General features: G+C 39.3%; 1 protein-coding gene across 1 annotated transcript in view; it reads left to right on the top strand.

Annotated features, from left to right (window-relative positions):
- The window catches only part of RHOQ (ras homolog family member Q), a 36,223-nt gene that overhangs the window by 22,485 nt on the left and 1,507 nt on the right, over positions 1 to 12,231 (top strand). The window contains exons 3-4 of the mRNA XM_081068011.1: positions 8,943 to 9,107; positions 9,427 to 9,522. Coding sequence (XP_080924137.1) covers positions 8,943 to 9,107; positions 9,427 to 9,522 — 261 coding nt within the window. The remainder of the gene's footprint in view (positions 1 to 8,942; positions 9,108 to 9,426; positions 9,523 to 12,231) is intronic.

The raw sequence follows: 12,231 nt of genomic DNA, 5'->3' as shown, positions 1-12,231 counted from the left end.
AAATAAATGTCAAGACAGTGAAAAAAAAAAAAAGGCAGTGGTGAAAAAAACAGTAGCAGGAACTAAAATGCTAAAAGTCTATGGCCCAATCTGAGGCTCTCCTCTTTAGAGCTCCCATTGTTTGGGCAGATAGGTTGGACCCATTAGTACACCACAGAAAAAGAGCCCTGATCACAGGAGGCAGTTTGATTCTTGGCTGAATGTGGTAAATGCAACCTGAGAAATTAGCCTGTTATTGCAGAAGTCAGACACTTGATCCACCTTCTCCCACTTTGTAGCCCGTGAAGGAGGTGCAGACCAGCACAGTGCAAGCCACCTGGGATCTGGCTGCAGTTTACCTTTCTGACTTCACCTTCCCCATATTACCCTCTTTCACTCAGCAAGAATTTAGTAAGCAGCTACTATACTCCAGGCTTTGTAGACTAGTCCCTGCCCTCAGGGAGTCCTGTGGAGAGTACACATAAGAGGCGATTCTATTACAGTGTAAGAAAGGGGATGACAGGAATAGCCAAGTTGCTACAGAAATACTAAGGGGCAATGCTAAATTTGAATGGGGGTTCAGGGAAGATTTGTTGGATGAAGAAATTTCTAGACCAAAGCCTGAAAGATGAGTAAGAGCTTTTCAGGTAAGGGAGTGTGGCGAGGGAAAGGACAGGGATACTGGTTGGGCAAGTGACTGATTTGCTGTGTGTTTGGAGTTGATATTGAGATTTTCCAGGGGTCTGGCTTCAGCCTGATTGGGTGGTGATGTCTTTTACTGAGATGGTGAACACAGGAGGTGTTGCAGATGTGAGGGGGAAGAAATGAGTTTAGCGTAGAAATGTCGAATTTGAAATGCTTCTTAGCCAAAAGGAGGTGTCCATCACTGAGTCTGGAACTCCAGAGGCAGAGAGCTCCTCCATATAGACTTTTCCGACAGTCTTCTCGACATCTCAAGCTTCACATGTCCAAAATTGGCTTCCTGAGTTTTCTCCCTAGTGTTCTTCTTCACCCTCAGCCTTCCTCATCCCTGTAAAAGACATTATCCAGGCAACTACACAAGCTGAACCATGGATTATTCCAGAGACTTCCCTGACCTTGAGCCCCACATCAAGCCCATCACTCAAGCCTAAGTTTACTTCCAGAATATATATAGAGTCCACCATTTCTCTAGCTGTCCACTGCTACCACTTAGTCCAAGCCACCATCTTCTCTCACCTGAATTATTGTAATACTCTCTCCCCTTATACTCCTGTCCACCTCTAATTCATTTTCCACAAAGCAGCCTGAATTGTTTTTTATAAAAAACAAATTACATGATTCCCTTTTCTCAACCTTTCATTGACTTTCCATTGCAATGGGCTCTTATGACTCAGAATGGCTACCTCGCCAACCCCACTGAATCACCCTGGGCCTTTTTTCCCAGGGCCTTCAGAATTTGTCAGGGCTTTGCTGCTATGGGGCTGTTGCACACACTGACCCATATCTAGCTTGTTAAACCCTCCCTCATACCTCAGGTTGCTCCCTCTGAGAGGTCTTTCCCGACCACCCAGACTGAAGCTGGTCGTCCTGATGACCCTCTCCCCTAGAACATGGCTCTTTTCCTTCATAGCACATATTCCAATTTGCATTTATAGTCATTTTTGTCCAATTTATTAAATGCCTGGCTCAGTACCCCAACCACATCAGAACTATCCCCACTTTGAAAGAAATGTTTTTTTCTTATCTTCAGATGAAATCTACAGGTAATATAACCTCTCTATACACATAGTTTTAAATCAGTATAACATCCTAGCAGTAAATGAAGGGGAAATAAAAAGAAAGTAATTCATAATAAAAATGTTTATTTCAGTATTGAATTCCTAAGTTCTCAGAGCTGAAGTACTCCAGAAGTCATAATGAGCAGTCATGTGCCTGCACCTAGAAGTACAATTACCATGAATACAACAGCTACAAATGTTGCCTGACGTAGTTGTGGTTTATTGGTGATTCAAATACTGAGAGCAATATTAAAGGTGGTGTACAGTTTTCTATAGTGGTAAGCACAGTCTCCTTCAATTTGCACTAAAATTACCTTCCTAGAAAATTAATTCAAAACGTACAAAATATACTTTGTGCTTTTATGTACACCAGTTAGGAGGTCCTAAGATAAGAGTAATTATAAAAGGGGCTTTTCGTGTTCATCAATGCCTAGCATACACTCACCAGTCATGCAAACAGGTGGTAACATTTGACTCCCACCCCTGAATGACAGTTGCTGTCATTCATATTGACATTTATATCGACCCCCCACTCATATTGACAATCAAAAACACCTCCCACGTTTCCAAAACGTCCACCAGACACCAGACATAGAGTAGCGCGGCCCTAGTTGAGAGGCTCTTGCCTCCCTCACCCCTTACACTAGGAACTTCACGAAGGCCGGGGCCCGCTCTGTTTTTCACTAGAGCACACACAGTGCTCAGCACCAAGCTGGTTGTTATTTGTTAGAATTAATAAATCAATGACTTCCACCAACATGAAACTTGTGCCAAGAAAGTTCGAAAAGGAATAGACCGCCTGGAAGCATGACCTGACATTTACCTTCTTTCTACATGCCTTAGGCCAGCTGACCTCTGTTTTAGTGACAGAGATTTGTCATTATAGCTCCAGACTATGTAGAATTTCGGTTCTAAATCCTTTACAATGAGGGAAGTCATCTCACCATGCACAAAAGAAAACTGCACCAGCTCTGAAGTTGTGGTTTGTCTTTTTTTGGCAAGTCAGGCTCGTCTACTGAAGAGCTCAAGACACTTGACCAGCTCCCTCATTTATCTTAACATGTGTATGCTATATTTATTCTCCCCTCACAGATGGGGAACTTGCCTGAGGGCCATATTTAGCTAAGTCTTGATCCTCTGCCTTGTGGGGTCAGCTTAGATAAAACAGAATCTTAAAGCTTGATTTTTACCAGTCGTTTAAATCTCCTCCCACATTAAATCTGTTACTAGGGCTGCTCACCACGGTAAAAAGTGTTAGTTTGAGCATTTTGAAGCGTGTAATGGGGCGATTTAGTTCAGTCCTGTCCTTTTAGAGAAGAGGAAGTGCTGGTTCATAATGACATGGTTAGATAAGGGCTGGGCTAGTTCTCTAGCGGATTGTCTTTCTGCTATAGCACGTTTTAACTTTCTCTCCTTTCTCTCCAGCCAACCTAAACAGGAGTTAGGATCAGTCAGGCAGTCAAAAGGAAAATAGTGATGGGAAAGAAGCCAACTGTCTGGTTCACTAGCTTTTAAATAGTTGTTAAATCATTTGGGAGACTGAGTTATAAATCAAAATATATGAAGATGACAGTTGCTGAAAGTTAGAAGCTAAACCCTCAATTTCAAGAATTCTTTTACTAAGAGCGAATCAGGTCAGTGATAGCTATAAATACCATTTTACAACTGACTTGAAGATTTTTAAAAAGGCCAAATGTTTGAAAACTTTTTGAAAAACAGTTACCTCTTAGGAATTTATAGCACTTTTAAAAAGTTCTTTCTCCGCCCCAAACTTTGTTTCATCCAACAGTAGTCGGTGGTGGCAGGCAAATTCAACAAACTCATTACTGATGCATTTGGAACCAAACTTATCAAAATGCTTCCAGTACGGACCCAACTCAGCTTCCTTTGAAAACAGAATTATTGTTAAGGGGGTGAAAAACAATATTTTCATTTCGGAAAGTTAAATACAAATTGAACTCAAAAATGACAAAAAGGAATATACAAAGGAAATGAGGTTTCATAGACTACTATTACTAAGCATTATTGTAGGAATGCTTATAATTTATAAGTTAGATTTATGACAAAACACTTTTCATCTTCAGAAGCTAGCTTCGGTCCACGTGGCCTCTTGGCTTTAGTACAGCACCCTTTGGGGGTTGCAGTGTTTCAAGAGCCATGCCTGATACCTATTTTGGGCTTCTCACGAGAAACAGATGTTTCAGATGGAAATTACTGTGCAGTTTGGAAGTGACAGAGTTGCTCCTTCATATTCCACAAGCCACCAGTTGTCCGGGGCATTCTTAGTTGTCTTACATTTTCTGTATTTCTTAAAGTAGTTAGAAGCTGTTTTAAACTTCAGAAGTCAGGGGCTTTTCGGTTAAAGAATTATTTGCTTGTGGTCCCCCTTTTTCTCATTCTGGGTTGTTACAGAGGAAAACGCTTAGAGGCTTTGGTAAATGACTATTTCTGAAATCAAAGGAACATCCTGGATCATTCAGGAGTAGCATATGTTCTTAGAACACTTTATAGTCTTCAAAGCATTTGTCACTGACACTCTTCCATTTTACGGAGAAACTAAGCCTCTGAGAAATAAGTGACTTGACTAAGGCCGCTTTGCTAATATTTGGTTGATATAAAAGTAATTGTGGTTTTTGCAGTTGTTTTTAACCTTTTAAACCGCAATCACTTTTACACCAACCTAATAGGTCGCGTATGTGCCAATCCTGTCTGTTCTGTGAGCCCCAACTCAAATACCACCTCCTTTAAGAAGTCTTTCCTTGGTGTCTCCTAATTACCGCTCTTGCCATTTACCATATTCTTATTTGTAGTATTGCGTTCACATACATTTGTCTCCATTACCATGAGCTCCTTAAGAGCAGAGACTGTTATAAATGTTTGTGTCTCTCCCCACCTATGAAATTCTTCCTCCTCTGTGCTAACCTTATGCATGTTCCCACACCAGCATCATGATTTCTTCCCTTCTAGACTGTGGCTTTGAGGTCTGCAAAGCCCTGCTGAGGTGCACGGCTACATTGCGCGTACTATTATTGCTTATTTGAGCTCGTTGCCTTATTTTTACCATCCAGGTATCTTTGCAAATATTTTTAAGATGTTATACAAATCAGATGGGATCTGAATCTTGTCCTTCCTTCATTTCTCTGATGATTCATTGCACTTAGCACCATTCTGGACACATAGTAGGTGCCTTATTAATGTCTCTTGGATTAAGCATTTATATATTCATCTGCTCAGTTTACACTTTTCTTTCTCCCATTGTTGTGTATGACTATCTTTTTATATGTATGTGTCTTAAATTCCCAACTAAACTATCAGCTCCAGGGCAACAGTTATGTCTTATATTTATGTGTATTCTTAGATGTATCCTTCCATGCAGTAGGATCCCATAAATCTTTGCTAATTAATTTGAAGTGACCAGTGTGGGACAGCATACCAGTTAACAAAGCATGGCAAGGCCTGTGCTGTGAGTGGTTTTGCTTAAAATTCATGTTTTGGATATGTTTTTTAAATACACATGCTTAAAAATGTGTATTTTAAAGAGAATCCACTAAAATAGAAGGGAGCCCCAGGTCCACATGAAGGAGACAAAGGTAGTAGAGAAGTAGGGGTGCTCATGGGCACTGCTGGCTGAGCTGTACATACAAAGGGGGTCTCCCACCAGATGGTCATTGGCTACAGCTCTCTGTTACACCTGAAGGTCTTTTGTTTCCTCTCAGAGCACATTTCTTCGGTCTCTTTTTGTCTGTGAATCCTTGTCAGGTTGTAAGTGTGTGATATTTCTCGGGTGTTAAGGTTGTCATCATCACAGATTAAGGAGTCTTGACAAGAATGGAGAGCCTAATCCCTAAGCTACCAGAAGACACTTTTAAAAAATTGGTCATTAGCCAGTTGGTTAGAAACTAAAGATGTTACAAAGTAGTCCAACAATCCTATTGACCGAACTCACACATTGTTTTTCATGGTTTTGATGTAAAACATTTGTGTTTAATGCACTTTATTCCTAAAAGTGTTTAATACACTTTTCTCTACATTCCAGTTACCATGTTGAAATGTTTTAATACCTACCTTTTTTTTAAAGCAGTAAAATATAATCGATTTGTTAATTAGGAGGACCCTAGAGAATTGGTGGGAAGTTCTGTCTTTTATAAGGGGCTATTTAAAAGTAGGGCAGTTGCTCCACATTTTAACTTTTCTTTGTGTTGTCAAATTTCAGTAGCTGGAAATGAAACAAAGGTTCTGCATGCTTCAATTTATTTTTCCCCAAATCTGGAATTTCACATTAACTTCACCCAAGATCCTGCTCAGTGGATATAAATGATTTTATAAGATGCAGGGTACGGTATGCATCGGGGATAATTTATTTTTTTAATTTGCTATTTATTATTAGGCTTCTCATTACTCTGGCTGGATTGAAGTAGGAAGTTTTCATTCTTATAATAACTGCCAATTTATTAGCTGGAGATTACAAACAGGAGTTCATTTTAGATAGTAGAGTTCAGACTTAAGAGGTAAAATTTATTTTTTAAGGAGTTCTAAACATACTTGTCTTTGTTTTTTTATAACCCAAATCCTTCACATTTTAATTATTTCACCAAAATCTGCAATTTAACAAATACCTAGAAATGATTAGTCTAGCTTCTTTCCTTTGTGCTCACATGTCTCTCATTGAGGAAAGTCAGTATTTACCAAGGTTATGAAGGCAAATCATATAACAAACTTATGTTCTGTAGAATATTTGGAGTAATATTATTAAGCATTTCTAGGGAACTTTGCATTCACTTATTTTTTGTTCCTATAATACTCTTCTAGAGAAAGAGTGCACATTCTGTTTCCCCAATGAGGTAGGTTAACTTGCTTGAAAAGTAAAAATTTCATTAAAAAAATCTAATTTGGTTTTCTTAGAAATATATAAATCTTTTTTTTTTCTGGTTACATTTTAAATAGTCTGAAAGTTTTTGAGTCCCCAAATGACTAATTAGTACAGTAATAGTATTGTTTTTTATTAATCTGAAAAGTATACTGTCCTCAAGAGACCTCAGTTTGATTTGTGTGTTGATGCCAGTGTAAAAAATTTTATTTCTCACTAAAGGATTTTCTTCTCTGTGGTTGGAGAGAGATGGAGAAAAGCAGGCCTGGTGTGGGACTGCTGGGACCCTGCTTGGATTTATGGAAGAATAGGAGAATCAAGTTTCCTGTGAGATGAAAAAATTATGTGAAAGTGTTGGAGGAGTTCTTTTCTGTAGCTGGCTCTATGCTGAGTGCTTTCGTTGCATTATTTCATTCATTCCTCATAATCCAATGAGATAGTATCCACATTTCTAATTCTGTGAAAATTAGGTCTACATATGGATGAGGAGAGACTTTTAAACAAGAGTAACCCCATTCCTTGACCATGCCAAATTCTCTTGGAATGTGGAGTTTATGGTTAAAGGCTAAGATTAAGTGCTGTCTCCCCCCCACACACCACCACCACCACTGACATACAGTTTGAGATAGGCAGCAGAGTACAGACAGTATATTTAATGCACCCAATCGTACTACTTAACATTCACACTGATTTTTCAAAACGTGTTCTGTTTTTAATAATAGTCCTCTAATAGTAACTGGCTGGGATACCACATGTTACTGGCTGGGACCCACCTCTACTTGATTTCTTCATTAATAATTTCTTAACACCAGAACACTGCTTTATTCAAGACCAGTTAGAGGCCTCCACTTTTAAAAATAAAGGGTAAAGAAGATTGGAGATGGCATTTCCCCTCTTGTCGGGTAATAGCTAATACCTGAGAAATCTTTCAATGCCCACGGCTCCAGACAGTGGGTGTGCTCTTCGAAAACACTGCAGAAAAACAGGCTTAACTCCAAAATCAAGACTCTGAGGTATTCATATGCTTGAGTTGAACATTCCAGTAAGAAAAGGTGTTAGAAGAGAACATGAAAGGAAAATGGTTCCACAAGGGAAATTCTACTGCTGAGACTGAGAGTGAAAGATGTTTTTAAATGTTCTTTTAGTTCCACGTTCATTGAAGTTCTAGTAGTGAATTGGGTCATTTAAGTGGGGTGGTGGCCTAGGCCAAAAATAGTTTTCTTGAAACCAAATGACAGGCTAGCCCTGAAAAAAATGGAATCCTGTCTCTGTTCACTCACTAGAATGTAAATGAGCAGAATTTTGTGTCACAGAAAATAGTCTAAGCCAGAAGATCTTCACTGCCTTTTGTAATAGAGATGCTAAAACAGCCACCAGCAGTACAGCTCTTGTATAGAATATGAAGCAGCAGGTTAAAATGACTTTGTAGTCTAACATGTTCTGGTCTGGAAAGATCTCCAAGACATACTAAAGAGTGCAGAACAGTGCAGATTGCACGATCTATTCTATGTACAGGTGTTTGAATATGTGGAGTTGTAGGTACACACATGCACAGAGAAAGAACTGGAAAGATACACGTGAAAACATCTCCATTTCAGAAAGGACTGGAAATTGTGGAGGAAATGGGGGCATTGTGTGGATTTATTCTGTATTTTTCTATCTTTAAATTTTCAGACACACACACATACACACACACACAAACAATTAAAAAAAAACAGGGAAAGCAAAGATTTATGGTCTCAGCGAAGATGCATAGTGGGCAAGGCATGGGTTCTGGAGTAAAACGGCCAGGGTTTAAATTCCATCTCCTTTACTTACTGCCTCACATCCTTGACACAAGTTATGTAACTTCTGTGCCTCAGTTTACTCAAATGGAAAACAGGGATAATGGTATTTATGTTATCATGTAGTTGGTATGAGGATTAAATAAATAATACTTGGGAGAGCATACGGATCAGTACCTGACGCAATAAACATTCGGTATATGTTAGTTATTATAAATGATAATACTGAGACAACATCTAGCTACAATCAATTCTTTGTGCAAACTTTTCAGTTAAAAATGTTTCCAATGACAGCGTTAGTAACCACAACACGTTTTCTCCACGTTTCATTGTAGTTGTCAATGATCTTGTCATATTTTTACCCCACTCGTGTTCAGAACTTCAAAGGGATTAAAAATAACAAAAATAAGTGGCATTATCCTATTTTACGTAGAGTACCATACATTCCACTTGTGGAGTACTCCTGACTGCTTCTTTGACCGTGTGCTCTAAGGTACATATTGTGAGTAAACTAAAGAAATGGAAATAATGAGATTTTTCTTTCTCCCTTAGGAAGACTATGATCGTCTGAGGCCTTTATCTTACCCAATGACTGATGTCTTCCTTATATGCTTTTCTGTGGTAAATCCAGCCTCATTTCAAAATGTGAAAGAGGAGTGGGTGCCAGAACTGAAGGAATACGCACCAAATGTACCCTTTTTATTAATAGGAACTCAGGTATGTCTGTTTTGATTTTACCCATTTCAGAAGAATTTCTCTGGCGTAACTTGTTGTGTTGCTTGCAGACAAATGGTCCTAAGGTTTAGCAACTGGTACACATGTTTGTTTAATCTCAGTTGTAAGTTGTAATAAATGCGATCACATTTTTGGAAAAAGTAGTGCCAAAAGGAGGCAATTATTATATTACTTGGTTTTAAAAATTAAGTTCTTGTGTTTAATCTTTTATTGGTATGTGGGGATTAAATGGGACTACATGCTTTGATTTATTTTTAAAGACTTGTAATATTATGGGACATTATTGACCTTTCTTAATTAGATTGATCTCCGAGATGACCCCAAAACTTTAGCAAGACTGAATGATATGAAAGAAAAACCTATATGTGTGGAACAAGGACAGAAACTAGCAAAAGAGGTAATGAAATCTTTAAAGAATTTAAAAGTAAATGTAAGAGCAGCTAAGGTGATAATAGAAGCTAACATTTATTGTGTACTTACTGTATGCCAGGCACTGTGCTGAGTGCTTTCCGTGCATTATCTCATTTTCATCCTTGTGCTGACTGTGAGGTAGATCTGGCTAGTTCCCTGTTTGACAGAAGAGAAAACGGAGGCTTGGCGATGTCAGGTAGCTTGTCAGGTCTCACAGGTAATGAATGGCAGAGCTGGTTTTCAGTCAAGGCCTGCCTCTAGAGCCCAGGGTCTTACACTACCACCAATGTTTTCCTAATAAGTCATGTGTAGAAGGAGACATCAGAAAAAGGTGCTGATCTTTAAGTTCTTCGTAATCACTTAAATATTTGTACTGTGCCAGATCAGGCCCTGGGTTCAGTTAACACTCATGGAGTACGTAGTGGAGTGACATAAGGTGACAGCTTAAATCTGTAGTGAAAAACAAAAAAATTATGGGTAGGTTTGAAGTGAGTTGAGTTTTCTTCCAATCTTTTTATGAAAGATAGGATAATAGTAGCATTCTAAAAAATACATAACTGTGATATGCATGTATTACTTGTATTCTCCCCTTGTCCCAAAGCTAGGCTTACTTTTTTCTCCATTGGGCCCTAATATTATTGGATTCTACTTTTTATATGTTGTGACTTTAATAGGACTTTGGGGAAAACGGAATCTAATAAGGTCTTTTAAATTGTACTATCAGAAGGCAGGAGAAAGCAAGGACACTTTTTGGAGGACAGTTTTTCCTAAAGCAAAATATAAATAGCTTCACCAGCAAATCAGTTTAAAACTTCCACATATAATCTTGGGGAGAGAAGGAATTTCTAAATGTCATAAAGGTAAAAGTCATAAATGAGAATATTGATGATTTACATAAAAATTTAATACGTCAAATGCCAGAAATAAAATTAAAAGTCGTATTACAAACTTGACAAATATGGCAGAAAAATGCATTAATATCCTTGGTTTACAGGAACCATTGTATATGAAATAATCAGAAAAAGACATATATAGCCCAATAGAAAAGAACATCAGTGGAAATTTTTTAGAATGCAGATCGCCATTGAAGTTAGGAAATATGTTCAGACTCCGTAGTAGTCGATGTCCACCTACAAAATTGGCGACAAATGAGAAATTAATTATAATAGCTACTCTTCTGTGGGTTTAAGGAAGCGGGCAGTCTGTTGTACTGTTGGTTGTTGCATAAAAGCAGTCTCAATGATATGCAAAAGCCTTAAAATCATGCACTTTTGATCAAGCAATTCCATATGTAGGAATTTATCCTAAGAAAATTATTAGGGGTGTACTTCAAGAGATGGCTACAAAGGTGCTACACTGTTTATAAGGACAAAAAAAACCCTGCAACTATTAAACATTTATACTAATATATCCATTGAGATGTTCATATTTTTTATGTAGTTTATGAAAAACAAAGTGGTTGCAAAACAATACAATCCCATTTTTTAGACCTCTCAGCTGCATGTGGCAATTGGTTCCTTCTTGAAATACTTTCACTTGCTTCCTTGAATGCCCTCTCTTTGGTTTTTCTCCCCCATCATTGGCCTGTCCTTTATCTCCTCATCTCCCTGTCTCTGAATGTTGGAGGGCCCAGGGATCAGCACTCTACTGCTTTGACATCTTTTCTGCTATATCCACACTCCTCCTCTAGGGCTAGGTGAGCTGATAGAAAGTCTTGTGGTTTGAACAATCTATGACTGAAGATTCCCAAATATCTGTCTCCAGCCTGGATCGCTTCCCTAACCTCTAGACTTAGTTATCTAGCTGTTCCCTTGACACGTCCACCTGGGTGGCTAAGCATCTCAAAATTAACACGTCCAGAACGGTTCTTAAATTTGCCCTCCAAGCCCATCCTCCCCGTTATTCAGGTCAAAACCTTGAAGTCACACTTGACTTGCATCTTTCTCGCATATCATATAGCCAACCCTGCAGCAAAAGCTATTGCTCTCCCTGCAGAATCAAAATCCTCCGCACCACACTGCCCCCACCCTGCCCCCATCGATCAGGTTCAGGCCCCTCCATCTCTGGCCTGGATTATGGGACCGCATCTAATTCACTTTTCCGCGTCTGTCTGTGCCCCATGCTAATCTGTGCTCAACACTGCGGCTTGAGTATTTTAAAATACGCGCTCCATCAGCTCACTGCTTTCCTCAGAATACTCCAGCAGCTACCAGCTCACTTGGAGTCACGGCCATAGTCCTCACTGTGGCCCGAGACCTGGCTGCCTCGCTGTGCTCCAGACACGAGGCCGCCTTGCTGTTTTCCGAAGTCTACCTCAGAGCTTTGCTACTTTTGCTGCTCCCTCTTCCTGGAATGTTCTTACCGATTGCTCACGTATCACTTTAATAGGCCTTGCCTTATCTTGTCCCCACTCCTGACCTCTTTTCCCCAGACTGCATATTACCTTCGGACATTCTACATCTCTCTGAGTTCATGGTCTTCTCCCTCTGAAGTGTGAACTTCCTCAGCAGACTTACTTTTTTCCTTGCTGTACTTTCTCATTTGGCAAATAGAGTACTCAATACATTTTCAGTGAGTGAGGAAATAAATAGGTTCCCTCCCAAAGAAGCAGTGCAAGTCCTTAGGCCACCTCACTGACCTCATCTCTTGCCATCCTCCCTGCTGCTCATTCTCTCCTGCTACTCTGGCTCCTTTA

The sequence above is a fragment of the Rhinolophus hipposideros genome, assembly GCF_964194185.1.
Source record: "Rhinolophus hipposideros genome assembly, chromosome: 12".
NCBI classification, from domain to species: domain Eukaryota; kingdom Metazoa; phylum Chordata; class Mammalia; order Chiroptera; family Rhinolophidae; genus Rhinolophus; species Rhinolophus hipposideros.
The sequence above is the reverse complement of the archived record's forward strand: the minus strand, read 5'-3'. Positions and strand labels throughout refer to the sequence as shown.